Source organism: Pituophis catenifer, unplaced genomic scaffold, assembly GCF_029215685.1.
Source record: "Pituophis catenifer annectens isolate HBS135680 unplaced genomic scaffold, rPitCat1.0.hap2 SCAF_2, whole genome shotgun sequence".
NCBI classification, from domain to species: Eukaryota; Metazoa; Chordata; class Lepidosauria; order Squamata; family Colubridae; genus Pituophis; species Pituophis catenifer.
Genome location: NW_027256882.1, coordinates 43,010,141 through 43,033,262, shown reverse-complemented (window position 1 = coordinate 43,033,262; position 23,122 = coordinate 43,010,141). Strand labels below are relative to the sequence as shown.

At 41.8% G+C, this 23,122-nt stretch overlaps 1 protein-coding gene across 1 annotated transcript in view; it reads right to left on the bottom strand.

The window, feature by feature from the left end:
• PLXNB1 (plexin B1) overlaps positions 1 to 22,870 on the bottom strand; it is a 97,339-nt gene extending 74,469 nt beyond the window's left edge. Inside the window, exons 1-2 of the mRNA XM_070933505.1 lie at positions 21,752 to 22,870; positions 3,711 to 3,893 (exon numbers count right to left, since the gene is read on the bottom strand). Of these exons, the coding sequence (XP_070789606.1) occupies positions 3,711 to 3,893; positions 21,752 to 22,870 (1,302 nt within the window). The remainder of the gene's footprint in view (positions 1 to 3,710; positions 3,894 to 21,751) is intronic.
• Positions 22,871 to 23,122: the final 252 nt, after the last annotated feature.

Below are 23,122 nucleotides of genomic sequence, written 5' to 3'. Positions count from 1 at the left end.
TTACTAACTTAACAAGTGCAGCGATTCCCTTAACGACTGTGGAAAGAAAGGTCGTACAATGGAACAAAACTCATTTAACAATTGTTTTACTTAGCAATGGAAATGTTGGGCTCAATTGTGGTCATAAGTTGAGGACTACCTCTATTGTGATGTCATAACACCATCCTCCATGAGATTTGTCTGACCCTCACCTCAACAGTGTCTAAAAAGCCCGGAAAATTGGTTGTTCTTCCTGGATACTTTGGGTGTTTTTAATTGCACGTCATCTGCATTTGATGAGTGTTTTTATTTTTTTGTTATCCATAGTCAAAATTGGGCTGTTTTGTACGCTGAATAAAAGAAATAAATAAGGATCACCATGCAAATGCTGCAAAGTGTTTACCTGCATCAGACTTCACAAAACAAAAGAACTGCAAGAAAGAACTGCAAAAGAACGTCACTAAAGAACTGCAGAAAAAACAATGGCTACCATCCTGCCTTCCATTGAGGACCTGTATACTGCACGAGTCAAAAAGAGGGCTGTGAAAATATTTATAGACCCCCTCACATCCTGGACATAAACTGTTTCAACTCCTACCCTCAAAACGACCCTATAAAGCACTGCACACCAGAACAACTAGGCACAAGAACAGTTTTTTTCCCGAACACCATCACTCTGCTAAACAAATAATTCCCTCAACACTGTCAAACTATTCACTAAGTCTGCACTACTATTAATCTTCTCATCGTTCCCATCATCCATCTCCTTCCACTTATGACTATATGACTGTAATTTTGTTGCTTGTATCCTTACGATTTATATTGATATTGTTTCCTGATTGCTTATTTGTACCCTAAGACTATCATTAAGTGTTGTACCTTGTGATTCTTGATGAACGTATCTTTTCTTTTATGTACACTGAGAGTGTATGCACCAAGACAAATTCCTTGTGTGTCCAATTACACTTTTTTTTTTTAATTTGATTTATATGCCGCCCTTCTCCGGAGACTCAGGGCGGCTTACAATGCGTTAAGCAATAGCCTTCATACTTTTGTATATTTTATACAAAGTCAGCTTATTGCCCCCATAAACTGGGTCCTCATTTCACCTACCTTAGAAAGGATGAAAGGCTGAGTCAACCTTGAGCCTTGGAGAGATTCGAACCAGCAGAAATTGCAGGCAGCTGTGTTAATAACAGGGTGCGTAGACCACTGTACTATCAAGGCTCTTGGCCAATAAAGAGTTCTGTTCTGTTCTGTTCTGTTCTGTTCTGTTCTATTCTATTCGATTCTATTCTATCCTATCCTATCCTATCCTATCCTATCCTATCCTATCCTATCCTATCCTATCCTATTCTATTCTATTCTATAAGACTCTTTGAGTGATGGCGTCATCACACACATGCATCATTTTGGCACACCAAGGTTTGATAAAGATACTGCTGTGTGGTACAGGTAGTCCTCACTTACCCTCCACAACTGGGACTGGCAATTCCATCACTAACCAATACAGTTGTAAAATGAAACATCATGTGAAGCTGCCCAACTTATGACATCACTTTCAGCTGTGGTTGTTAAGCAAATCATTGGGTAATTGTTAAGCGCAACATCACGTGGCCACGACTTGTGATTTCCTGCCGTCTTCCCCATTGCCTTTGCTTCTCTGAATCTGGCTACGAAGGTCACAAATGGCGATCATGTGACCGAAGGAAGCACCTGAATGGCAGTCACATGACCATGGAATGTTGTAATGCTACAAGGTCCGGTTGTAAACCTGCTTTTTCACAGTCCTAAGTCGTAACTTAGGACGGTAGCTGGAATGAGGCAATGGTAAGGAAGGATTACCTGTATTGCAAAGCCTCAGAACATCCTTTTGTCTGACAGGACAGTCAGGCTAAATGACAGCTGAGACATCTGGACATCTATGATGATCTTGCAGTTTCAGTTTTCTGATTTATAATATGGAAACTGCATACCAGATACCGCGGATTTCTTCTTTTCATGAACCCGCCCAAAATAATTGCTATTCTGGATTGCAAAATCTTCCTTTTTTTAAAAAAAAGAAAAAAAAAAGCATTTCTGGGCGATAGCTGGGAAAAAAAATGTAGTTCTAAATCTTGAGTCAAGGTTGTATTAAATGCCATTGCCACTAATGCAGCGATATATCAAATCAAGGTTCATATCGCAAGTTATTTATATGTGGGAAAATGAGCTCAGTCACTTTTCCGAATTCAGAAATTTACCTACTTTTCAAAGAAGCCATACAAACGAGAAATTTCCTGACAGTTAAAACCAATAATCAGTAGAACAACTTGTCTCCAGAAGTTGTGAATGCTCCAACACTGGAAGTTTTTAAGAAGACGTTGGATAACCATTTGTCTCAAGTGGTGTAGGGTTTCCTGCCTAAGCAGGGGGTTGGACTAGAAGACCTCCAAAGTCCCTTCCAACTCTGTTATTTTATTCTATTCTATTTTATCAAATATACACTGCAGGGCAGAGTGTTCTACACCAGCCTGCATTGCCAAAAAGAAGAAAAATTATTTAGGGATATGTAACAGAATAATAACAACAGAATATATGTTTCTATGATTTACAACAAACACAGATGTTGGTGCCAGTTGAAGAATCTCAGACTCTAATTTTTCTTCAAGTTTCTGGTCATCAATGAGGCTGTGTGAAATCTCAGAATTCGCTCAGTTCACAGAAGCCACTCAAGTTTCTAGACATCTGTGAGCAGTTTTATTTTGCTTGAAAGCCAGATGTGGCCCTTAATGTGGTCACAGGTAGAATCAGTAAAATTATTAGGGAAACTAGCCAAGCGTGAGAGTATAAAGCAACTACTGTATATTCCTTTATCCACTACATGTATGTGGTAATTTTTCTTTGGGAATTCAAGGCAATATGCATGGAAATTTCCACTTACAGCTAATCTCGCTTAAGAATCATTCATGTAGCAACTGTCTGAAGTTACAATGGCACTGAAAAAAATGAAATCTATGACCAGTCCTCCCATTTACCACCCCTGAAATTATGTGATCTGAAATTATGTCCCCACAATTAGGTGATCCCACCAAGCATGCCCGTGCCCGGTTTAGCAAAGGGGGGGAGAAAGCCCTGATATGTCACGTGACACCGCTGTGATGATGTGAGTTTGACACCCCTGGCCTAAAATGTATGAAAAATAAACATTTGTGGTTAAGAAAAAATCCCACATGGATTATGAAAGTGAATATAGGTATGTAGTAGTTAAGATGTGGGCGTGGCCAGTGTGTGAAGCATCCACCCTGCAGCCCTGTTTTAGGCTATTCACCCCTGCACTCATTATATAATGAATATTTTCTAACTCAGACAAACAAGCAAACAGTAAACAACAGCCTAATCAAGGAACCGCCAAGAAGACCCCACCAAGACTGACAGGGCAAACCATTTATATATAAACAGAGAGCAAACCGCACTCCCTACTAGCACGGATGATGTTACCTAGCTGGGTAATGAAATGTCTTCAAGAAAATCATCGAAGTCAGAGAGCACCTAGAACCTCACAGTTCAACCTTGAGCTACAAATATTCTCTTCTGTTGGTAATATTTTTTTTCTGAAATGGACTCAGATTTCTGCTGGGGCAAGGCATATAGAGAGCTATTCTCCTCTTGGCTATAAAAACCAACTTTGAGAAGTAATAAAATCATTATCTGTATAAGCACGCTTTCCCTCTCAGGTCTGAGATAACTACCTTGTGTAGTCGTCCTTGGCTGTCACCCAGGAAAACAACTGTGTGTCCATCTTCAATGCTGGCGGCCACAGCAGTTAGTCGGGCATCTGATTTTTCCAGGACTGGCGCTGCTTCAAGTGGTACTCGACTCGCCATGGGACTGGGAGTGTGGTCCGAACCACAAGGATAGGCAGCCAAAGTATCCTTTGGATGAAGGAAGAATACAAGATCATTGATTTTGACACAAATATATCATGCTAGAGTTCAAGAATACTCATCAGTGCCAAGGGCAGGGTTTCACAACTTTAAGATGTCTGGACTTCAACTCCTAGAATTCCCCAGCTGGTATCGTGGCTAGAGAATCCTGGGAGTTTAAATTCAGACATCTCAAAGTTACCAAGGTTAAATAAAATTGGCTAAGTGGGTAGTAAGTAGATGGGGAACAGAATAGAAAATCACAAGAAGTTGTGTAGTGCACCAACAAATGTCTCCTTCCATAATTTCAACAAAGATTGTCTCCTCGCATAATTTAATAATAGAAACAACAGAGGTTTTCCCCCTCTTGGCTGATGTTTGAAATAGTAACTCAGATAAAGATTTTCCATCATTACTACCATCATCTGCATATTTGTAAACACCTTCCAACCGTTAAGTGACGGAGAAAATGTACAATCATTAGACAAAACTATTTAAAAATATAATGTACTTGTATTCACCATCGTGGTAATTATTCATGTTCCCCGGATTGCATATAAAGGCATAAATTAATTAATGTAATAAAATGTAATGTAGTGTGTCCAAGAATAAAATTTTAAAAAGTAAATCTAAGCGAGAGGTATCTGGGAATTAAATAAATAAATCAGAAGCCAACGCATTCATCCCAATGCAATCAGGAGACAAGATCAGAAACAAAACCTTAACAAAAATTGTTTTCATTGCTGACTGAAAGCATGGTAAGGATCTTTTTACCAGAAGATTTTCCGAGATTTGAAAATTAGGAGTAGATATGAATGGGAAGAGGTAATAGGCCTTTAACTATTTTATTACAAACACTTTAAGAGTTCAAGGAGAGAAGCAACCTAGAACTAAGGAGAAATTTCCTGACAGTTAGAACAATTAATCAGTGGAACAACTTGCCTCCAGAAGTTGTGAATGCTCCAACACTGGAAGTTTTTAAGAAGATATTGGATAACCATTTGTCTGAAGTGGTGTAGGGTTTCCTGCCTAAACAGGGGGTTGGACTAGAAGACCTCCAAGATCTCTTCCAACTCTGTTATTCTGTAAAAATGGTTCTCAGTTTCATAATGAAGAACCAGCATGATGAACTGTATTCCAGAACGAGCCAGAAGCCAGGACAACCGATCCAAGCGCTAAGTTATGCAGTCTCTAAACTGCAGAACAATCAGCCGCTTATCTTCTATGTTTTCCGAATTATGTGGATTCTGCCCTTTATTAGACTCTGCTGGAATAATCTAAGGCAGTTCTGCACTGCAGTGTAAGCTGCTTGTTTCTTGGGGGGGGTGGGGGGGTACTCCTGGCTGCTGCTTAAACCAGCTTCAGAAAATCCAGCCTGGATTGAACAGGATTGGCAAAGGAACCGGTCAGTGCTCTGTTTGGACTGCAAGCCGAGCCCAGCTTTCCCTCGACCGTATCACCACGACACCAAACCAGAAGCCATTACACAGGCACCGATTGGTTGTATCCATGCAGGGAAAGGAAGGCTGAGTGGTTGCCTCCCTTTGTACACTGGTCTATCTTTCCTTTTAGTCATTCTTCCCACCTCACAAATCCCGATGGCTTTTCTTTTGCTTTTCCAGATGTCGGCTGCCTTCACACCCCCTTCCCACACTATCTTTGACCCTAATGCCGAGGTCATCGCTGGATCATCCACAAAGATTACAGAACAATGGCAGCTGCCAATCAGCAGAAAACACAGCAGCCGAAAAGCCCAGGAAGAAATGGCTGCATGGAAAGGGAAGGTGCTGTAGACAAGTAGAGCTTTATTAAAATAGTAATAGTAGTAGTCCTTGACTTACAACCACAATTGAGACCAAAATTTCCATTACGAAGCAAGGTAGTTGTTAAGTGAGGCAGGCCCAATTATATGATTATTTTTTTTGGCCATTGCTAAGTGAATCACTGAAGCTGTTAAGTAGATCACATGGTTGTTAAGTGAATCCTGCTTTCTCCACTGAGTTTTCTTGTTGAAAGCCAGCTGGGAATGTCACAAACGACGGCAGTCACATGATCCTGGGATGCTGCAACCATTGTAAATGCATGCTGGTTGCCAAGCAACCATATTTTGATCACATGACTGTGGGGATGCTGTACTGGTAGGGTGTGTCAAATTTTTCCAATTTTCGATTTCCAAACATTAGGGGTGCTCAAAAGTTGCGACATGCGTTGGGGATTGTACAAATATTTTGATTACTTAATATAATTTAGATGTGCTTGGTAAATAACTACATAAATATCATAGCCTTTTAACATTTTGTTTGTTTCATTATGGTTGATAATTGCAAGGACTGGTCCTAACCGGGTTTTTTTCAATGCATTGTAACTTAGAACAGTCACTAAATGAATGGTTGTAAGTTGAGGACTACCTGTAGATCTGAATTCAACTTATGGTGGATCCAAATCAGGGGTGAAATCCAGCAGGTTCTGACAGGTTCTGGAGAAGCAGTAGCGGAAATTTTGAGCAGTTTGGAGAACTGGTAGCGGAAATTTTGAGTTCGAAGAACCAGCAAATACCATCTCTGGCTGGCCCCAGAGTAGGGTGGGAATGGAGATTTTGCAGTATCCTTCCCCTGCCATACCCACCAAGCCACGCCCACAGAACTGGTAGTAAAAAAAATTGGATTTCACCACTGGTCCAAATAATTAGATTAATCCAAGAAAAACTCGGACATGTAATGCCAACACCCACTTGTGAACTGTACTCAGAAAAAAAAAGGTTATAAGAATCTGATATATCAGGTAAAATGGCAGGATGGAACTTTAATAAAGCCTCTGACAATCAGCTTTTTTAGAACACAGCACTCCTTTAAATAAAGATTTATCATTTCCACTCCTCATAGCCAGCCAAGATGGGCACAGGCCCAAAATACATGAGCTTGGTTTCGCTCCTCCAAGCAACCTGTCCATCAAGAGACTTAGGCTGCATGAACTGAAAAATCATCATTTCTGGAGCATTGCCTATCTCTGTCATCTCACCAGCACCTGTTCTGAATGTGAAGTCCTAGCTGGACGAGACACAAGTTTATTCTATCAGCAAAGTCCTTTGCAGACCTGTGAAAAGGCGCCTGCCCAGCAGGCTAGGTAGTACGTCAACTCACACAGTGCAGTAGACAAGGGTGGATATCTCTCTCTGAATCACCACTTTGTATTTGGCTCTGGATAACAGACTTCCATTGTGTCTGGGAGACAGGATTTATAAATCACAACCCTGGGCAGAATCTGAAAGAAGATGGACTAATTTACAACGGAAAGCATATTGCTTCCTCCTATTAAACCTCCATTCTTCTTCAACGTTGAGGTTGCAATGATTCGAACCCAGCCTGAGCTCTATACCACACATTTGCTGGTCATTCCCTCAAACCCATTTTTTCTAAATTTGTCCCCATCAACGTCAGATTGCAATAAGAGTTCATTACCACTCCTCTAAGGGTAAGATGTGAGCTGGGAGAACTTCAACCCTGAAGTTGCTAAAAGCTTCCTAAAGGTAAAGGTGCCCCTCGCACACATGGGCTGTGTGCTCATCTCCGTTTCAAAGCCGAAGAGCCAGCGCTGTCCGAAGACGTCTCCATAGTCATGTGGCCAGCATGACTAAACGCCAAAGGCACACGGAACGCTGTTACGTTCCCACCAAAGGTGGTCCCTATTTTTCTACTTGCAGTGCTTTCGAACTGCTAGGTTGGTAGAAGCTGGGACAAGTAACGGGAGCTCACTCAGTTACGCGGCGCTAGGGATTCGAACCGCTGAACTGCTGACCTTTCAATCGACAAGCTCAGAGTCTTCTTAGCCACTGAGCCACTGCATCCCTAAGGCTTCCTAAAGGCTTCCTAGCCATCCCTTAAAGGCTTCCTAGCCATCTCTTAAAGATGAGGGGGCTTGTTTGCCTCCCCAAGCTTTAGCCAAGGGCTGAGAATCAGCTAGAGCAACGGTATCCAACCTTGGCAACTTTAAGACTTGTGGACTTTAACTCCCAGAATTCCCCAGTCAGCCATGGGAGTTAATGTCCACAAGTCTTAAAGTTGCCAAGGTTGGACACCCGTGAACTAGAGTATCAAAAGTCTTGTCAGGCCCAAAACCAAGAATGACACGAGGTGATTCTTCTGAGCTGATGTCTTTTATTGTTTACCTCATATCTTGTCAGATTGAGAACTCTATTATCTGTATCTATAATATACTGTGAAGTGTGAACTATTAGGGAGGGGCTTTCTTCACTCTCTCTCTCTCACACATAACATCTGAGTTTCCCCCTTATGTTTCTGGAATGCACCCCCTCTCTCCTGGGGATCCAGCTCCTCATTACATCCCATCACAAGTCTTCAGCGTCAATAGCATTAGTGCAAACACTCAAAAAATGCCTCTTTCAGAATTGTTCCTTGACCCGGATATTCAAGATGTAGTCTAGACAGGGCTTCGGCTGTGGAGTTGCTCTGCCTGCCCTCTGGGATTCGATGGAAATGGAGTTCAATTATTATCCTCCATTTAACACCCTTCCAAGTTTTCCTACTGCTTCTTCTATCCCAGGGGTGTCAAACTCAAGGCCCGGGGCCCGAATCCGGCCCATGGAGTGCTTAGATCTGGCCCGTGGGGTTGCCCTGGAAACAGTAAAGGACCAGCCTGCAGTGCCTCTGCCAGCAGAAACGGAGCTCGAGAGGGCCGTGCATGGACCTCCTGGGCCCCATTTTCAGCTGCAATGGCCTCCTGCAGGCCTCTGCCAGCGAAAATGGAGCTCGTGCCCTCATGAGCTCCATTTTTGCTGGCAGAGGGCTGCAGGAGGCCGCCGCAGCTGAAAATGGAGCCCGGGAGGGCCACATGTATCCCTCATGAGCTCAATTTTTGCTGGCAGACTGGTAGCAAAACAAACTATTAGCAAAAGTGATATTTGATCACACGAGTGACATCAAGCTGGCCATGCCCACCCTGGCCACGCCCATTCCGGCCCCCAAGGTCAAACACAACACTTATGCGGCCCTCAATGAAATTGAGTTTGACACCCCTGTTCTATCCCCTTCCTTACCACAACCCCAAAACCAACTCAGAGAAAATAAGACAGTTAATGAGGCTAAGATGAAGTAGCTGCCTAACATCTTTTCAGGTCTGCTAGAGCACTGGTGAATACATATGGTGTCATTAGCACGATTTATCTAAGCAAGACACTCTGTATTTCAAGGAGCAAATTTAATTAGAAGCTGACCTAAGCCAGCTTATTTATTTCGAATATTAACAGCAACACTCCAAGGCCAGGCACCTGCAAAAACTAAAAAAACATTAAGTTTCCTCCCCAAATCATTTTGAACCGAGTTACATCCCCTAGTCCAATACTAGGCAACTCCAGATGTTTGGGATCACAACTCCCATAATTCCTTGTGATCCAGCCTGCTTTAGTAGGAGATGGGAGGTGAAAACTCATCCATCTAGCCAACCTCTTCTACAACTCCCACCATCGCAGTTATAAGCTTTCCTCTGACTCTTGCTATCATCTGTATCCTCTGTCATTATTTCTGTTGAAGGACACGCAGCTGCTTATTCACCAGCTATCTGCATCGAGAGACTGCATTTCAAACTTGGTTTTCTTATTTCAGAGCCTTTGCTTCTCTTTCCCATAGCCAAACAATGTGCAAATGTAAATATGCAGGATGCTATGTTTTATCATGAAGATCAACGAAGAAAAGAGTCTCATTGGACTACAGCAGCTAAACAAATGAGTAAGCCAGGCTTGATTTATTGGGCCTGTCCAATACTTCCACTATCTAGCCCTGCATAAAAAGTTTCCTGGAGCTGGCCAGAAATCCTAGGAGCTAAATTTAAAGAGACAGGATGCCCTCTGGGTCCAAGAAGATAGGCTTATAGAAAACAGACATAGTCTTTTGTGAAAGGGAGCACGTTATAACAAAATAGCAGAGTTGGAAGGGACCTTGAAGGTCTTCTAGTCCAACCCCATGCTTAGGCAGGAAACCTTACACCACTTCAGACAAATGGTTATCCAATATCTTCTTAAAAACTTCCAGTGTTGGAGCATTCACAACTTCTGGAGGCAAGTTGTTCCACTAATCAATTGCTCTCACTGTCAGGAAATTTCTCCTTAGTTCTAAGTTGCTTCTCTCCTTGATTAGTTTCCACCCATTGCTTCTTGTTCTACCCTCAGGTGCTTTGGAAAATAATTTGACTCCCTCTTCTTTGTGGCAGCCCCTGAGATATTGGAACACAGCTGTCACGTCCCCCCTAGTCCTTCTTTTCATCAAACTAGACATACGCAATTCCAGCAACCGTTCTTCATATGTTTTAGCTTCCGGTCTCCTAATCATTTTTGTTGCTCTTCTCTGCACACTTTCTAGAGTCTTAACATCTTTTTTACATCATGGCGACCAAAACTGGATGCAGGATTCCAAATGTGGCCTTACCAAAGCATTATAAAGTGGTATTAACACTTCGTGTGATCTTGATTCTATCCCTCTGTTTATGCAGCCTAGAACTGTGTTGGCTTTTTTGGCAGCTGCTGCACACTGCTTGCTCATATCTAAATGGTTTTCCACTAGGACTCCAAGATCCCTCTCACAGTTGGTTGGGACGTTCAGCTATGGTGTTGCTCAGTATTTCACATGAAATCTGTTCTTAACTATGGAAAGTCTTGCAACGAAGATCTCTAAACTATTTGAACTGGGGGGCATCTCTGAAGTTTTGAAAGCACGTTGTGGTTTTTCATGCAGATGACAGAAGCTTTGTCCACCATGCAACTGATACTGGTCACTATGCTGGGTTCTGATCCAGACCATAAAACTGTGATGTGGGGAAAGGAAGACAAACAGCCTTGTCTTCTTTGTGATCATTTCCTGCCAATCATTGCTCTGAGAGTTATTTTTTTTTCTAAAAATATTCCTGCAAATAGTCTTTAAAAGCAAAAAGCAGAAAGAAGCAGAAACTTTCATGAGCTGTAGGCCAATCCCCATCAAGGTCCTGCAAGACTGTGTTTACTTAGAAAAAGGAAACATGTTTTAAGCACATATTTTTTTTCTTTTTTAATATTCTTTATGTCACATGGAAAATTGACTCAGGTCAATAAGTAGAGGTAATCCTTGATGGTTCAAAGGCTTCTCTCTCTCTCTCTCAAAAGGTGATTTATGACCTGTCCTCCAAGTTACAACCGTTGTACCACACCACACCACCCCTGTAGTCACATGATCACAATTTGGGCACTTGCTCACCTGCTTGCATTTATGACCGGTTGCAGCATCCTGAAATTACACTGGGGAAGCCAGATTTGCTTAATGACCACACAATTTACTTCACAACAGAGGTGAAATTCAACATTTTTATTTATTGAATTTGAATTGAATTTGTATACCGCCCTACTCCTGAAGGACTCAGGAAAATTTTTCTAAGGAAAAATTAAGGAAAAACTAAGGAAAATTTTTCCTTAGCGGTTCTGTGGGTGTGGCTTGGTGGGTGTGGCACGGGAAGGATATTGCAAAATCTCCATTCCCACCCCACTCTGGGGCCAGCCAGAGGTGGTATTTGCCAGTTCTCCAAACTACTCAAAATTTCCGCTACCGGTTCTCCAGAACCTGTCAGAACCTGCTGGATTTCACCCCTAGTAAAAATCCATAGTACAACCATAGTAAAAATCACTGTAAAATCCAAGTCCGGTCATGTGATAATTTCTTTAATGACAGTATTACTCGGTGACTAAAATCCTGCTTCCGATTAGGGTTGTAAATCAAGGACTACCTATACTTTTCTTCCCTATCACCCCAAACCCTCATCTGAAACACATTCTTGTTTGCTGAAGTTTGTTCAGATCATCAGGAATCCAGGCTAATGGTTTTGTAATGGAACTGGCCAAACTCTATTTTTGTCTAATGTCTGATGTTTTTAGCTGTTCCCTAAATGTTGAAAATAGAAACCAAAGCTGGCTTGGGAACTGCCTGAAGAAATGGCTTCCAGAGCAAACCTGTACTGACTGCAAAGTTGAGGAGAGAAAAAAATAGACTTTTGCCTAAAAAAGAAGAGAGAATGACCACTGTCAGGAACCAGCCAAGCTAAAAATTGCCTCTGGCAATAAAGCTAAGAGACAGAATGTGGAGATGACCACACAGAGATTTTTAAAAATCCTCCCTTAAATTAAAGGCTAAAGGTTAAGTTCTCAAACCACTGGGTAAGTCCATGTTCCCTACAGCATATTTATGTAGCTGGGATCGTACAGCGCTAAGAAGCCAATACTGTGGAGATAGGATGGTTCTTCCCACAGATCTTTTTTTTCATTCAGCCATGTGATTTATTTTGATACCGCACATTCATTTCAATAAAGACATTATAATGGCATTCACCCATAATGGTACTACTCACAGCATCCGTCCCTCAGTGGACATTTAATTGTTAGTGAGAATAAGTATGTTTTACTGCAAAGAAAATCTAAAGATCAGCAGTTAATACGGTCAAGATGGTGACCACTATCTAATCAACATTTTTTTTTACATTTATTGCTATCTCTCTTTTTTATTTTTACCCTCCCCTGTAGATCAGTCCTGTTCCCTCCCCCCACAGGGTGTTCAAATTATCTAATTAGGACTACAGGTAGTCCTTGACTTACGACTGCAGTTGAGCCCAACATTTCCTTTGCTAAGCAACACAGTTGTTAAGTGAAATTTACCCCATGTTATGACCTTTCTTGCCACAGTTGTTAAGTTAGTTAACTGCAGTTAGTTAACTAAGTTAGTAACACGGTCGTTAAGTGAATCTGGCTTCCCCATTGACTTTGCTAGTCAGAAGGTCACAAAAGGGGATCACATGGCCCCCCCAATCGTCATAAATACACGCCAGTTGTCAAGTGTCCGAATTTTGATCGTGTGACCACAGGGATGCCGCAATGATCCTACGCCACCCTGAGTCTCCGGAGAAAGGCGGCATATAAATTGAATGAATGAATGAATGAATGAATGAATGAATGAATGAATGAGTGTGAAAAACACGTCATTTTTTTCCCCAGTGCCATTGTAACTTCGAATGGCCACTAAACGAACGATAGCAAATCGAGAACTATCCGTAGTTGATACCTTTTAGAACTATCATTTGGGATGTCGTAACACAATTTTCTCTTCTCCAGTTGTTCATCTCAAACACTCTCCTAATTTAGTGCTCCATTACTGTAGCAAATCTAGAGACCTAAATTCCGGCTTTCCATCCAGATAATAGAGCTGATTTATCTTTCTGTTGTTTTCTGCCCTAAACAAATAAACATGTTGTCATCACTCCTCCCTTGGTGTCTTACAACTAAAGGAAATACATCCACCAGAAATTGAGGAGGATTTTGGTTTTCCAGTTCGGGTGCTAGTGTTTGCGCTCTGTCAACGCTCCTTCCCTTAATAACTTCATTTACCGTAGCTCATGGCTGAGAGATCTGAGGTCTGGAGCAAAGTATGCCAGGTTTTAAACCAGTTTGGGTAGTCAGGACTTTTAACATTCCTCTGCTCTGCAGGTCATCACATATCCTCCTTATGTCCTTCATCAACTTGCAGTGTTTGTACATCAAACCTGCTGTGTGAGCCACAAGAGGCACCCACCTTGTTTCTGGCCTCACTTGTTACAATCCATACTTGGAATAAAGGAAAATACAAGAATAAGAATAATTGGGACCTGATTATGTTTTGTTTTGGGTTGTTGTTGTTTTTTGGTCAAGAATCTTAAATCCATCAACGAGGGTCAGCTGGTCTAAAAAGGACACCTATTTAGAGCTAAATAGTTCTCTGAACCAATTCAGAGAATTTGTTTCCTCTGAAGACAGTTTAGCTTTTGTTTTACACCTGAAATAAACGGATCTCTTATTTTTTACACTCAAAAAGGCCCAAATTACTACGTAGGTATCCCAAATCTTCCCTTTTTCAGTTTAGGAGTAATGTGTAGGGAAGAAATAAGGTTTTCTTACTTCTGCTGTTAAACAACAGAGAATTTGAAATCCTTGTCAATCTAATGAAATTAGCCAGAGGTGAAATCTTAAAATTTATCATCCTTCTTATTTATAACAAGCTGTTAAGCATCTGATTCTTCCCAAACAACACACTATGTTACGCTCTCTCTCTCTCTCTCTCTCTCTCTCTCTCTCTCTCTCTCTCTCTCTCTCTCTCTCTCTCTCTTTCTCTTTCCCTCCCTCTGTCTCTCTCCCCACCCCCAAAAACCCCCTTGCTCTGGGACAACCACAGCTGTAAGTATAACACAGGTAGTCCAGACGGCATGAATTTTGCCCCATTTTATGAACTTCCTTGCCATAATTGTTAAGTGAATCACTGCAGGTGTTAAGTTAGTAAAACGGTTATTAAGTGAATCGGGCTTCCCCACTGAGTGTGCTTCTCAGAAGATTACAAAAGGTGATTGATCACATGATGCCGGGACACTATAGCCATCATAAATACACGCCAGTTGCCAAGTGTCCAAATTTTGATCATGCAATGGTCGTAAGTGTCAAAAACGGACATGTCACTTTTTTCAGTACTGTTGCAACTTTGAATGGTCCCTAAATTAATGGTTGTAACTCGAGGACTAACTTCATGCAAGTTGCGGGAAACACAGTAAAACTCAGTGTTGTAACTGGGCTGTTTAACTATCGTTTGTAAATTTTTGAGTTTCTGCTAGGCATGAACAGCAATCACAGTAAATGCTCAGAGATGAGGATTTTCAGTGTGACACTTTCTAACAAGTAGGTTGGCACTTCCTGTTCTGTTCCCCTCCTCCCTCCTCTGATGAGTTTTGGCTGGCTGCAGTTTTCTAAAAATCCTCCCTCTCACCCCTCACCTCTCTCCTAAGAGCAGGATGGATATTTGATGGACAGCCATGCTTGGGAATCTGGAGGCTGGCCAAGCAGCTGCAAAATTGGGGGTGGGGGTGGGGTAGGTGAACAGGAAGATGCTTAAATCAGAGAAGTGGCAAAAGAGGAAGTTTTAACTCTTCCGTTGCCAGGAAGAACCAAAATGGCAAGAAAGTCATTTTTTTCTTTCTTTTATCCTATTTTCCTCTGCTGTGTGTCCCAAAACCAGGGCAGATTTTTCTCATTCCCAGCTACCTGATGCTTTGAACTGGATGTGCCTGAGCCTTTTTGAATATATTTATTTATTTTATTTATTTAGTTTGTCAAAAATGTACGAGATAACAGGAATAAATATAAACATGGATATTAATACCGGAAATGGGTATGAATAAATGGGAACAGTAGGAAAGGGACGGAAGGCACACTGGTGCACTTATGCATGCCCCTTACAGGCCTCTTAGGAATGAGGTGAGGTCAACAGTAGACAGTCTAAGGTTAAAGTTATGGGGGGTTGAGGATATAAAAACAGAGTCAGGTAGAGAATTCCAGGCATTGACCACTCTGTTGCTGAAGTCGTATTTTCTGCAATAGAGTTTGGAGCGGTTTACCTTGAGTTTGTATCTACTGTTTGCTTGTGTATTATTGCGGTTGAAGCTGAAGTAGTCATCGACAGGTAGGACATTGTAGCAGATAATTTTGTGTACTACGCTTATATACTTATATATACACTTATATACTACGCTTATATAGGACAAAGAAACCATGGAGAACAGGGCTGTGAAGGGTGTGTGTCTCTGCATTCACTTATGCATTTGCCCTCAGAATTGGAAATCAGTTGATCCCTGAAGCCACTCAGCCTTTTCCATTTAAAATGTTCTGCCTAGGACAGATGAAGGAAGAAAAGCTGGATCCACACAATGTAATTTTTTCCAGCTCATTGACATAACATGCAGCAGTAGCCATGAGTGAACATGGCCTCCCTCAAAAAGCACTACCGTGGCTGTAATTGCTCCTCTTATATTTAGCCTCTAAGAGTTTATCTAGGTGTTAGAGGCACAGAAGAATAATTATAGACAGGAGAAACAACAACAAAGGATACTGCCTGGTTCTCCCTTCCCAGCTTCCCAAAAGCCTCTTGAGAATGGATCTTTAGTGTGATTTATCAAAACTCTGCTTATGTGTTTTAGGATGAGATATTGGAACAATTTCCCTCACAAAATCATCTATCTAAAGCAGGGGTGTCAAACTCAATTTCACTGAGGGCCGCATCAGGATTGTATTTGACTGGGGGGGGGGGCAGCTTGACATCACTCATGCCGCGGGGCACCTATGGCGGCCTGAGTGCTCTGCCAGCAAATATGAGCTCTGTTTTTGGCTGGGATGGCCTCCTGCAACCCTCTGCCAGCGAAAATGAAGCTCGGGAGGGGCGCATGCTCTGTTTTCGCTGGCAGAGGCACTGCAGGCCGATCTTTCGCTATTTCCATGACGGTTGCGCGGGCCAGAACTAAGCACCCTGCAGGCCAGATTAGGCCTGTGGGCCTTGAGTTTGACACTCCTGATCTAAAGGGAGCGCCTAGTCTGGGCACTCTGCTAATACAGTTGTAGTCCAGCCAAAATGGACACTGCAATGATTTCAGACATTTTGTCCATACATCTGGAGGACGTCACAAAGAGAAGATAAAGAGCCAAGGTGGCGCAGTGGTTAGAGTGCAGTACTGCAGCTACTTCAGCTGACTGCTAGTTCAGCAGATCAGCGGATCAAATCTCACTGGCTCAAGGTTGACTCAGCCTTCCATCCTTCCGAGGTGGGTAAAATGAGGACCCAGATTGTTGGGGGCAATATGCTATTTAGTATACTGTCCTTGGAGAGTGGGCGGCATAGAAATATGACTAATAAAAAATAAATAAATAAAAATAACATCATCAGTAGCAAGACTTTGGAAATATTTTTTACGGCACTCCCTCCAAATATCTAGATGCTTTATAATAATATGGCACAAATCATATTCTAGCTACAAACATCTCCCTCCGCAAACATTTATGTTTCTGTGACTCCCAAAAGTGTTTGTGTGTATTGAGACAGGAGGAGAGTTAATTATTTCTGAAGTATATGATTAGGGCATTTGAAATAACAATTTAGAGGTTCAATTTATAGCAGGAAAAATAAAACAACCCACGCAGAGTTTAAATTACCTATTATTCTCTTGTGCAGCAAAGTTAATTATGATGCTATGCATTTCTGTTTAGTACTGCTACAACAGCAATTACAAAATTAAATGTTGTCTGTGATGTGCAAAAAGTGTCACAGTGAAGGCGGTATCTACCCGAGTCAATTAAAAGACATGCCTTGTGAATAAACTTCCTCCATATACAGTACAGCTGAATATTGGAATATATTTTTTTTGCACTTTCAGAATCAATGTAGGACAGCAGTGGGCAATTAATTTTCCCAAGGGGCCACATGACAAATTGGGGATGGAGGGGCCAAACCAAAAGGGCTGCGAAGGTGCAAAGGCACACACATATACATAAATTGGAGAAAAAAATCAGCAAGTGCCTTCAAAATAAAAGCAATGCGGTTGTATTGAATGCGTGGCATACACTTTTGATTTCTACTTTCCGATTGAGTTCACGCACATTGGGCAGGGACACTCAACAGGCCAGATATGATCCAGGGGCCATAAAATGCCCGGGTCTAATCTAGAAGAGCCAGGATTTAGGAGGACAGTATGTCTCCAAGAAAGAAGGCCAAGGGATTTCAGAAAGAACGGTCTCCGGCCTAGAAGGAAATCAGGACCAATGAAGAGGCAAGGAAAGCTTTAATTTCATATCTTCTTGGGATCTCAAATCAGGCAAGATCATTGTTTCTTCCTATATGGCAATTCTGAAGAAGGCTCCTGCTTTCTTGATGCTAATAGCAGTTTGTTCTCTCTCTCAGCTGGCCAGTGACAAAAAATAGCAAACAATGTTTAAGCAGCCAGATAGTCTCCAGACCTTCCCCCACTGTGCCTGATGAGATGTAAAATGACAGCAACACATCTGGAGGGATCTTAGGGTTATGACAGCTAGTTTGTTGAGATGTCAAGCTAGTGCTATGAAGAGAAGCTGTTTTCTATAGGAGGAACTTTAAGAAATGTTCCATTTTTGTTTGCATTTATTATTATTGCTGTTAATAGTTATTGATAATTGTTAAATCCCAAGGAGCTGCTGATACAGTTCTACAGAGGAATTATTGAGTCTGTCATCCGCACCTCTATAACTGTCTGGTTTGGTTCTGCAACCCAACAAGACAGACACAGACTTCAGAGGATAATTAGAACTGCTAAAAAAACAATTACTACCAACCTGCCTTCCATTGAGGACCTGTATACTGCACGAGTCAAAAAGAGGGCTGTGAAAATATTTACAGACCCCTCACATCCTGGACATAAACTGTTTCAACTCCTACCCTCAAAACGATGCTATAAAGCACTGCACACCAGAACAACTAGACACAAGAATATTTTTTCCCAAATGCCATTACTCTGCTAAACAAATAATTCCCTCAACACTGTCAAACTAGTTATTAAGTCTGCATTACTATCAATCTTCTCATCTTTCCTATCACCCATCTCCTTCCACTAATGACTGTAACTTTGTTGCTTGAATCCTTACGATTTATATTGACTGTTTCCTAATATGATTTGATTGCTTATTTGTACCCTATGACTATCATTGTGTTGTACCTTATGATTTTTGACGAATGTATCTTTTCTTTTATTTACACTGAGAGCATATGTACCAAGACAAATTCTTTGTGTGTCCAATCACACTTGGCCAATAAAATTCTATTCTATTCTATTCTATTCTATTCTATTCTATTCTATTCTATTCTATTCTATTCTATTCTATTCTATTCTATTCTATTCTATTCTATTCTTCTCATCCTTCCTATTACCTATCTCCTTTTCTACTTATGAGTACAACCTTGTTGCTTGTATCTTATGATTTATATTGTTTTGTTTAGTTTCCTAGTATGCTTATTTAGTATCCTATGACTATCATTAAGTGTTGTATCGTATGATTTATGATGAATGTATTTATGATGACTATGATCATGATTCATCACTTATATCTTTTATGTACACTGAGAGCTTATGCACTGAAGACAAATTCCTTGTGTGTCCAATCACACTTGGCCAGTAAAGAATTCTATTCTATTCTATTAAAACTTTCAATAAAGATTACCGGTATATTAAAAAAGAAATGAATCCAGAACAAAAGGCCCCTGATCCTAACCCTTTCATACAAATCCATCTTGTAAGCTCGCTTAATTCTGGGCCTCAAATTTAATACTGTTAAACTGGAAAAGCTACAAAAGGATGCAATTAAAGTACTCAACTTCCTTTTAAGGAAAAACTTGGGTATCCAAAGAGATGGTACAGAGCAGGGGTCTCCAACCTTGGCAACTTTAAGCCTGGAGGACTTCAACTTTAAGAATTCCCCAGCCAGCAAAGCCGGCTGGGCAATTCTGGGAGTAGAAGTCTGTCAGGCTTAAAAGTTGCCAAGATTGGAGACCCCTGGTATAGAGTACCAGAATCTGGTATAGAGTAGGCAGAGAGGCCCCAGAGGTCATCTGATCTAACCCCTGCTCTTGACAGAATCACTAGAGCAGGGGTCCCCAAAACTTGGCAGCTTTAAGACTTTAAGACTTGTGGACTTCAACTTCCAGCCAGCCAGCATGAATTCTGGGAGTTGAAGTCCACAACAGAGGTGGGTTTCAGCAGGTTCTGACCAGTTCTGGAGAACCGGTAGTGGAAATTTTGAGTAGTTCGGAGAACCGGTAGTAAAAATTCTAACTGGCCCCGCCCCCATCTATTCTCTGCCTCTCAAGTCCCAGCTGATCAGGAGGAAATGGAGATTTTGCAGTAAACTTTCCCTGGATTGGGGAAGGAATGGAGATTTTACAGTATCCTTCCCCTAGAGTGAGGTGGGAATGGAGATTTTACAGTATCCTTCCCCTGCCAGGCCCACCAGGCCACACCCACAGAACCGGTAGTAAAAAAAATTGAAACCCACCACTGGTCCACAAGTCTTAAAGCTGCCAAGTTTGAAGACCTCTGCACTAGAGCATTGTTTTACAACCTTGGCATCTTTAAGATGTGTGGATTTCAACTCCCAGAATTCCCCAGCCAGTTCCACACAACTTAAAGAGGCCAAGGTTAAAAAACTCCACAACAGGGCTATCTTTGACAGATGAGCAACTGCAGTGCCCAAATTTGGACATAATATTCCAAACAGGATCTCAGCAGGGCAGAATAGAGTAGAACCATTAATTTCCATTAGTTAGACTCTATGCAGATGATCATGAGCCCTAAGATAACATAAGCAACTTATGTATGCGCTGACTCATGTTTAACCTGTGGCAGGGAAGCTTCTCTCCATTTCTTACCAAGTGAAATTGAATTATGAGACATTCTGAACAGGCAAGAAGCAGCTTTTCACTTGGGACATAAGTCAAACCACAGAAGCCTGGGCAGTTTTAAAAGGGGATTAGAAAAATTAATAGACATAAAACTGTCAGTACTCATGATAGCTACATACCTCCTCCAGGATCAAAGCCAATATCCTTCTCAGTGCCAAATGCTCAGGAATATAAGATGAGTGGGTTTATACTGAAAAACCTCTGTTGGTGTCTATTACTTCTATTTAAAAAAACTGAATTCTGGACTTCATTCACCTCTGTACCAGCTTTAGTTGGCCTTTCTCTGGGACCAACAAAGCAGATCATTCATAAATTAGATCAGAAGCGACCTGTGTGCTGAATTAGGCCCACAGCATCTAACAGGGAAGAGTGACTGATTCTAAGCTGGCTTGGACAGCTGCCATTTGGTCTCCCCCAACTGAAAGGACCCTATGAATTCCCTCTGGGAATCAATGGGGCAGTGCAGCTGAATAATAGTAATAAATCCTAGGCATATTGCGCTGAGCTGGATACAGCTTCTTGACCAGACCTGGGCATTTTATGGTCCCCAGGCCACATCTGGCCCTTTGGGTATCCCTGTCCAGCCCGCATGAGGTCCAGAGGCGGGTAAAAACTAATTGTCATGGGGAAAATAGAAGGCAGGAATATTAGGTGAGTTCACCAACTTGAATTGACCAAGAAAGATAGATGAATGAATGAATGAATGAATGAATGAATGAATGAACGGGACAGAAGTCTAATCATCATCATCCTTGTTTGCTGGAACGTCTCCGCCAACAAACTTCTTAAAGGTTATGAGGGATCATCAGCTTACTTTACTTTTACTTTACTTTTATTTGATTTATATACCGCCCTACTCCCGAAGGACTCAGGGCGGTGAACAGCCAACAATAAAATACATATATACAAAATTTAAAAAGCAGAAATAAAATCGAATTAAATAGTTTGGCCCAGACAGATTAAAACCCCAATCAATTTAAAACAAATTTAAACTTTGAGTATTAAAAATATTAAAAATATTAAATTATTAAAATTGTTTAAAAAGAGGGAGAAAGTTAGGCCAGGCCCTCCTGGTGGAATAAAAAGGTCTTTAGAGCGCGGCGGAAGGTGCGCAGATCCGGGATCCTCCGTATCTCCGGGGGGAGCTCGTTCCAGATAGTAGGTGCCCCCACAGAGAAGGCTCTCCCCCTGGGGGCTGCCAGTCAACATTGTTGAAAAACAATACAACTGAGAATTATGAGAAGGCCTGAATGGCAAATTGCCTGGAAATCCCATCCAAAACCATGTGAATTACATGCATAGGATGTACCTACAGTAAGATTCCCAAAGGGCAATATGTTTTATTAATTTTTTTTCTGAGAAAATATTAGCTTATTCAAAGGTCATGCGTTAAACAAATGGCAACCCATTCAAACCTTTAACGTAATTGATATAACAAATTGCTTGTGGGCACTGACTTTTCCAGCACCCTGGATAGATTTACATCCATATGCAATAAATGTGATGTCGTAAACCACACAGAGTCACTTAGGTGAGATGGGTGATGTAGAAATTTAATAAAAGTGCACTTACTGCTGAGAGCTGGACGCAGCTAGAGCTGACATCGTATTCTATGTAGGCCACCTCCCTGCCATCCTCTGTTTTCCCGTCCTTGGTATAACAAAGGTCCCTGGTTTGAGTTATGAAGCGATCTACTTCCTCCATGGGGTAAACACAGAGTGCAGATTCCTCACTCAGCTTCCCCAAAGAAGCCTGCCAGGCAGAAAAAGTCACAAAAAGTGAATCTCCCACTTGTCCTTCTACCCCTGTCTGGGCCACGTAGGCTGCCTGCAAGAGGCTATATGTCTTCCCTTCGTTCCTGCAGACCAAGGGCAGCTCCACATAGGAATAATAGTGGGCGTCGTCCAGACAGATCCGGGAAATGTACGTCTTGTATTCACGGGACTGCGACTTGAGATCACGCCGGTAGAACAGGAAGTAGACACTGGAACCATGAGTGAATGACTTGATAAAATGGTGGCTGTATTCGGAGAGTCGACCCACAGCCAGCTTGGCTGTTTCCTCGTAGGAAAAGATGGAGTGGGAGTCGGGCCCTGGCACCTCTCCTGGGTGGGCCCTGAGATTGCGAGTTGTGATGGGAGGGATACTGCCTCCAACGCCCCGACTGGTGTATCCTCGGCCAACAAAGAGAAGCGGCACATTTTCTTTGGAGTAACCAACCAGCCCCACGGTGGAAATATTGGGATCATTGGCTACCACATATTGAGTGTCTCCTGGTGTCCGGGGTTGGAAGAGGACATGTTTAATGAAGCCAAGAGTCCTCTTCTCACAGATCCCTTGCCACACGCTGCCGCAAACAATGAGCTCCTTCTCTAACGAGTTGATCAACAGGAGTTTGATGTAGTTGTCGGTCTCCAGAGCTTGGGGACAATCCTGCTTGAAAACAGGAGGAAGACAATCTTTGCTGTCTAGGATCGGGCCCATGGAAACTGCTTCTTCCATCACCAGGTCTGGGGTCAACTGAAAAAGGAAGTTTGTAGCTCCTAGATACAGAGTTCCTGAATCGGGATCCATAATAAAGTGAATAAATTTGGTGGCATTGCGTGAAAAGGTGGGATATCGTAGTTCCTGTGAAATTGTTGGCCGCAGGAAACACAGAAAAGGGAGAAGGAATGTCCCCAGAGGCATCATACTTATCCTACAAGAGAGAAGGTGACAGAGGTAAGGTTATTTTTTGGGGGGGAAAATTTCATAACATAATCTATGTGAAATTGAATTTTTTTATATATTCTATTTTGCATTTCCAAAAACAAAGGAGATTATGCTCATTCGTATGTTTCTATGTATTTATTATCTGTCATCTCCTTGGAGATAAAGCTCCTTTGGGCATTTTAAGAGGAAAGAAGAATATAAATGTAATCAATACAATTTACTAGATATAAA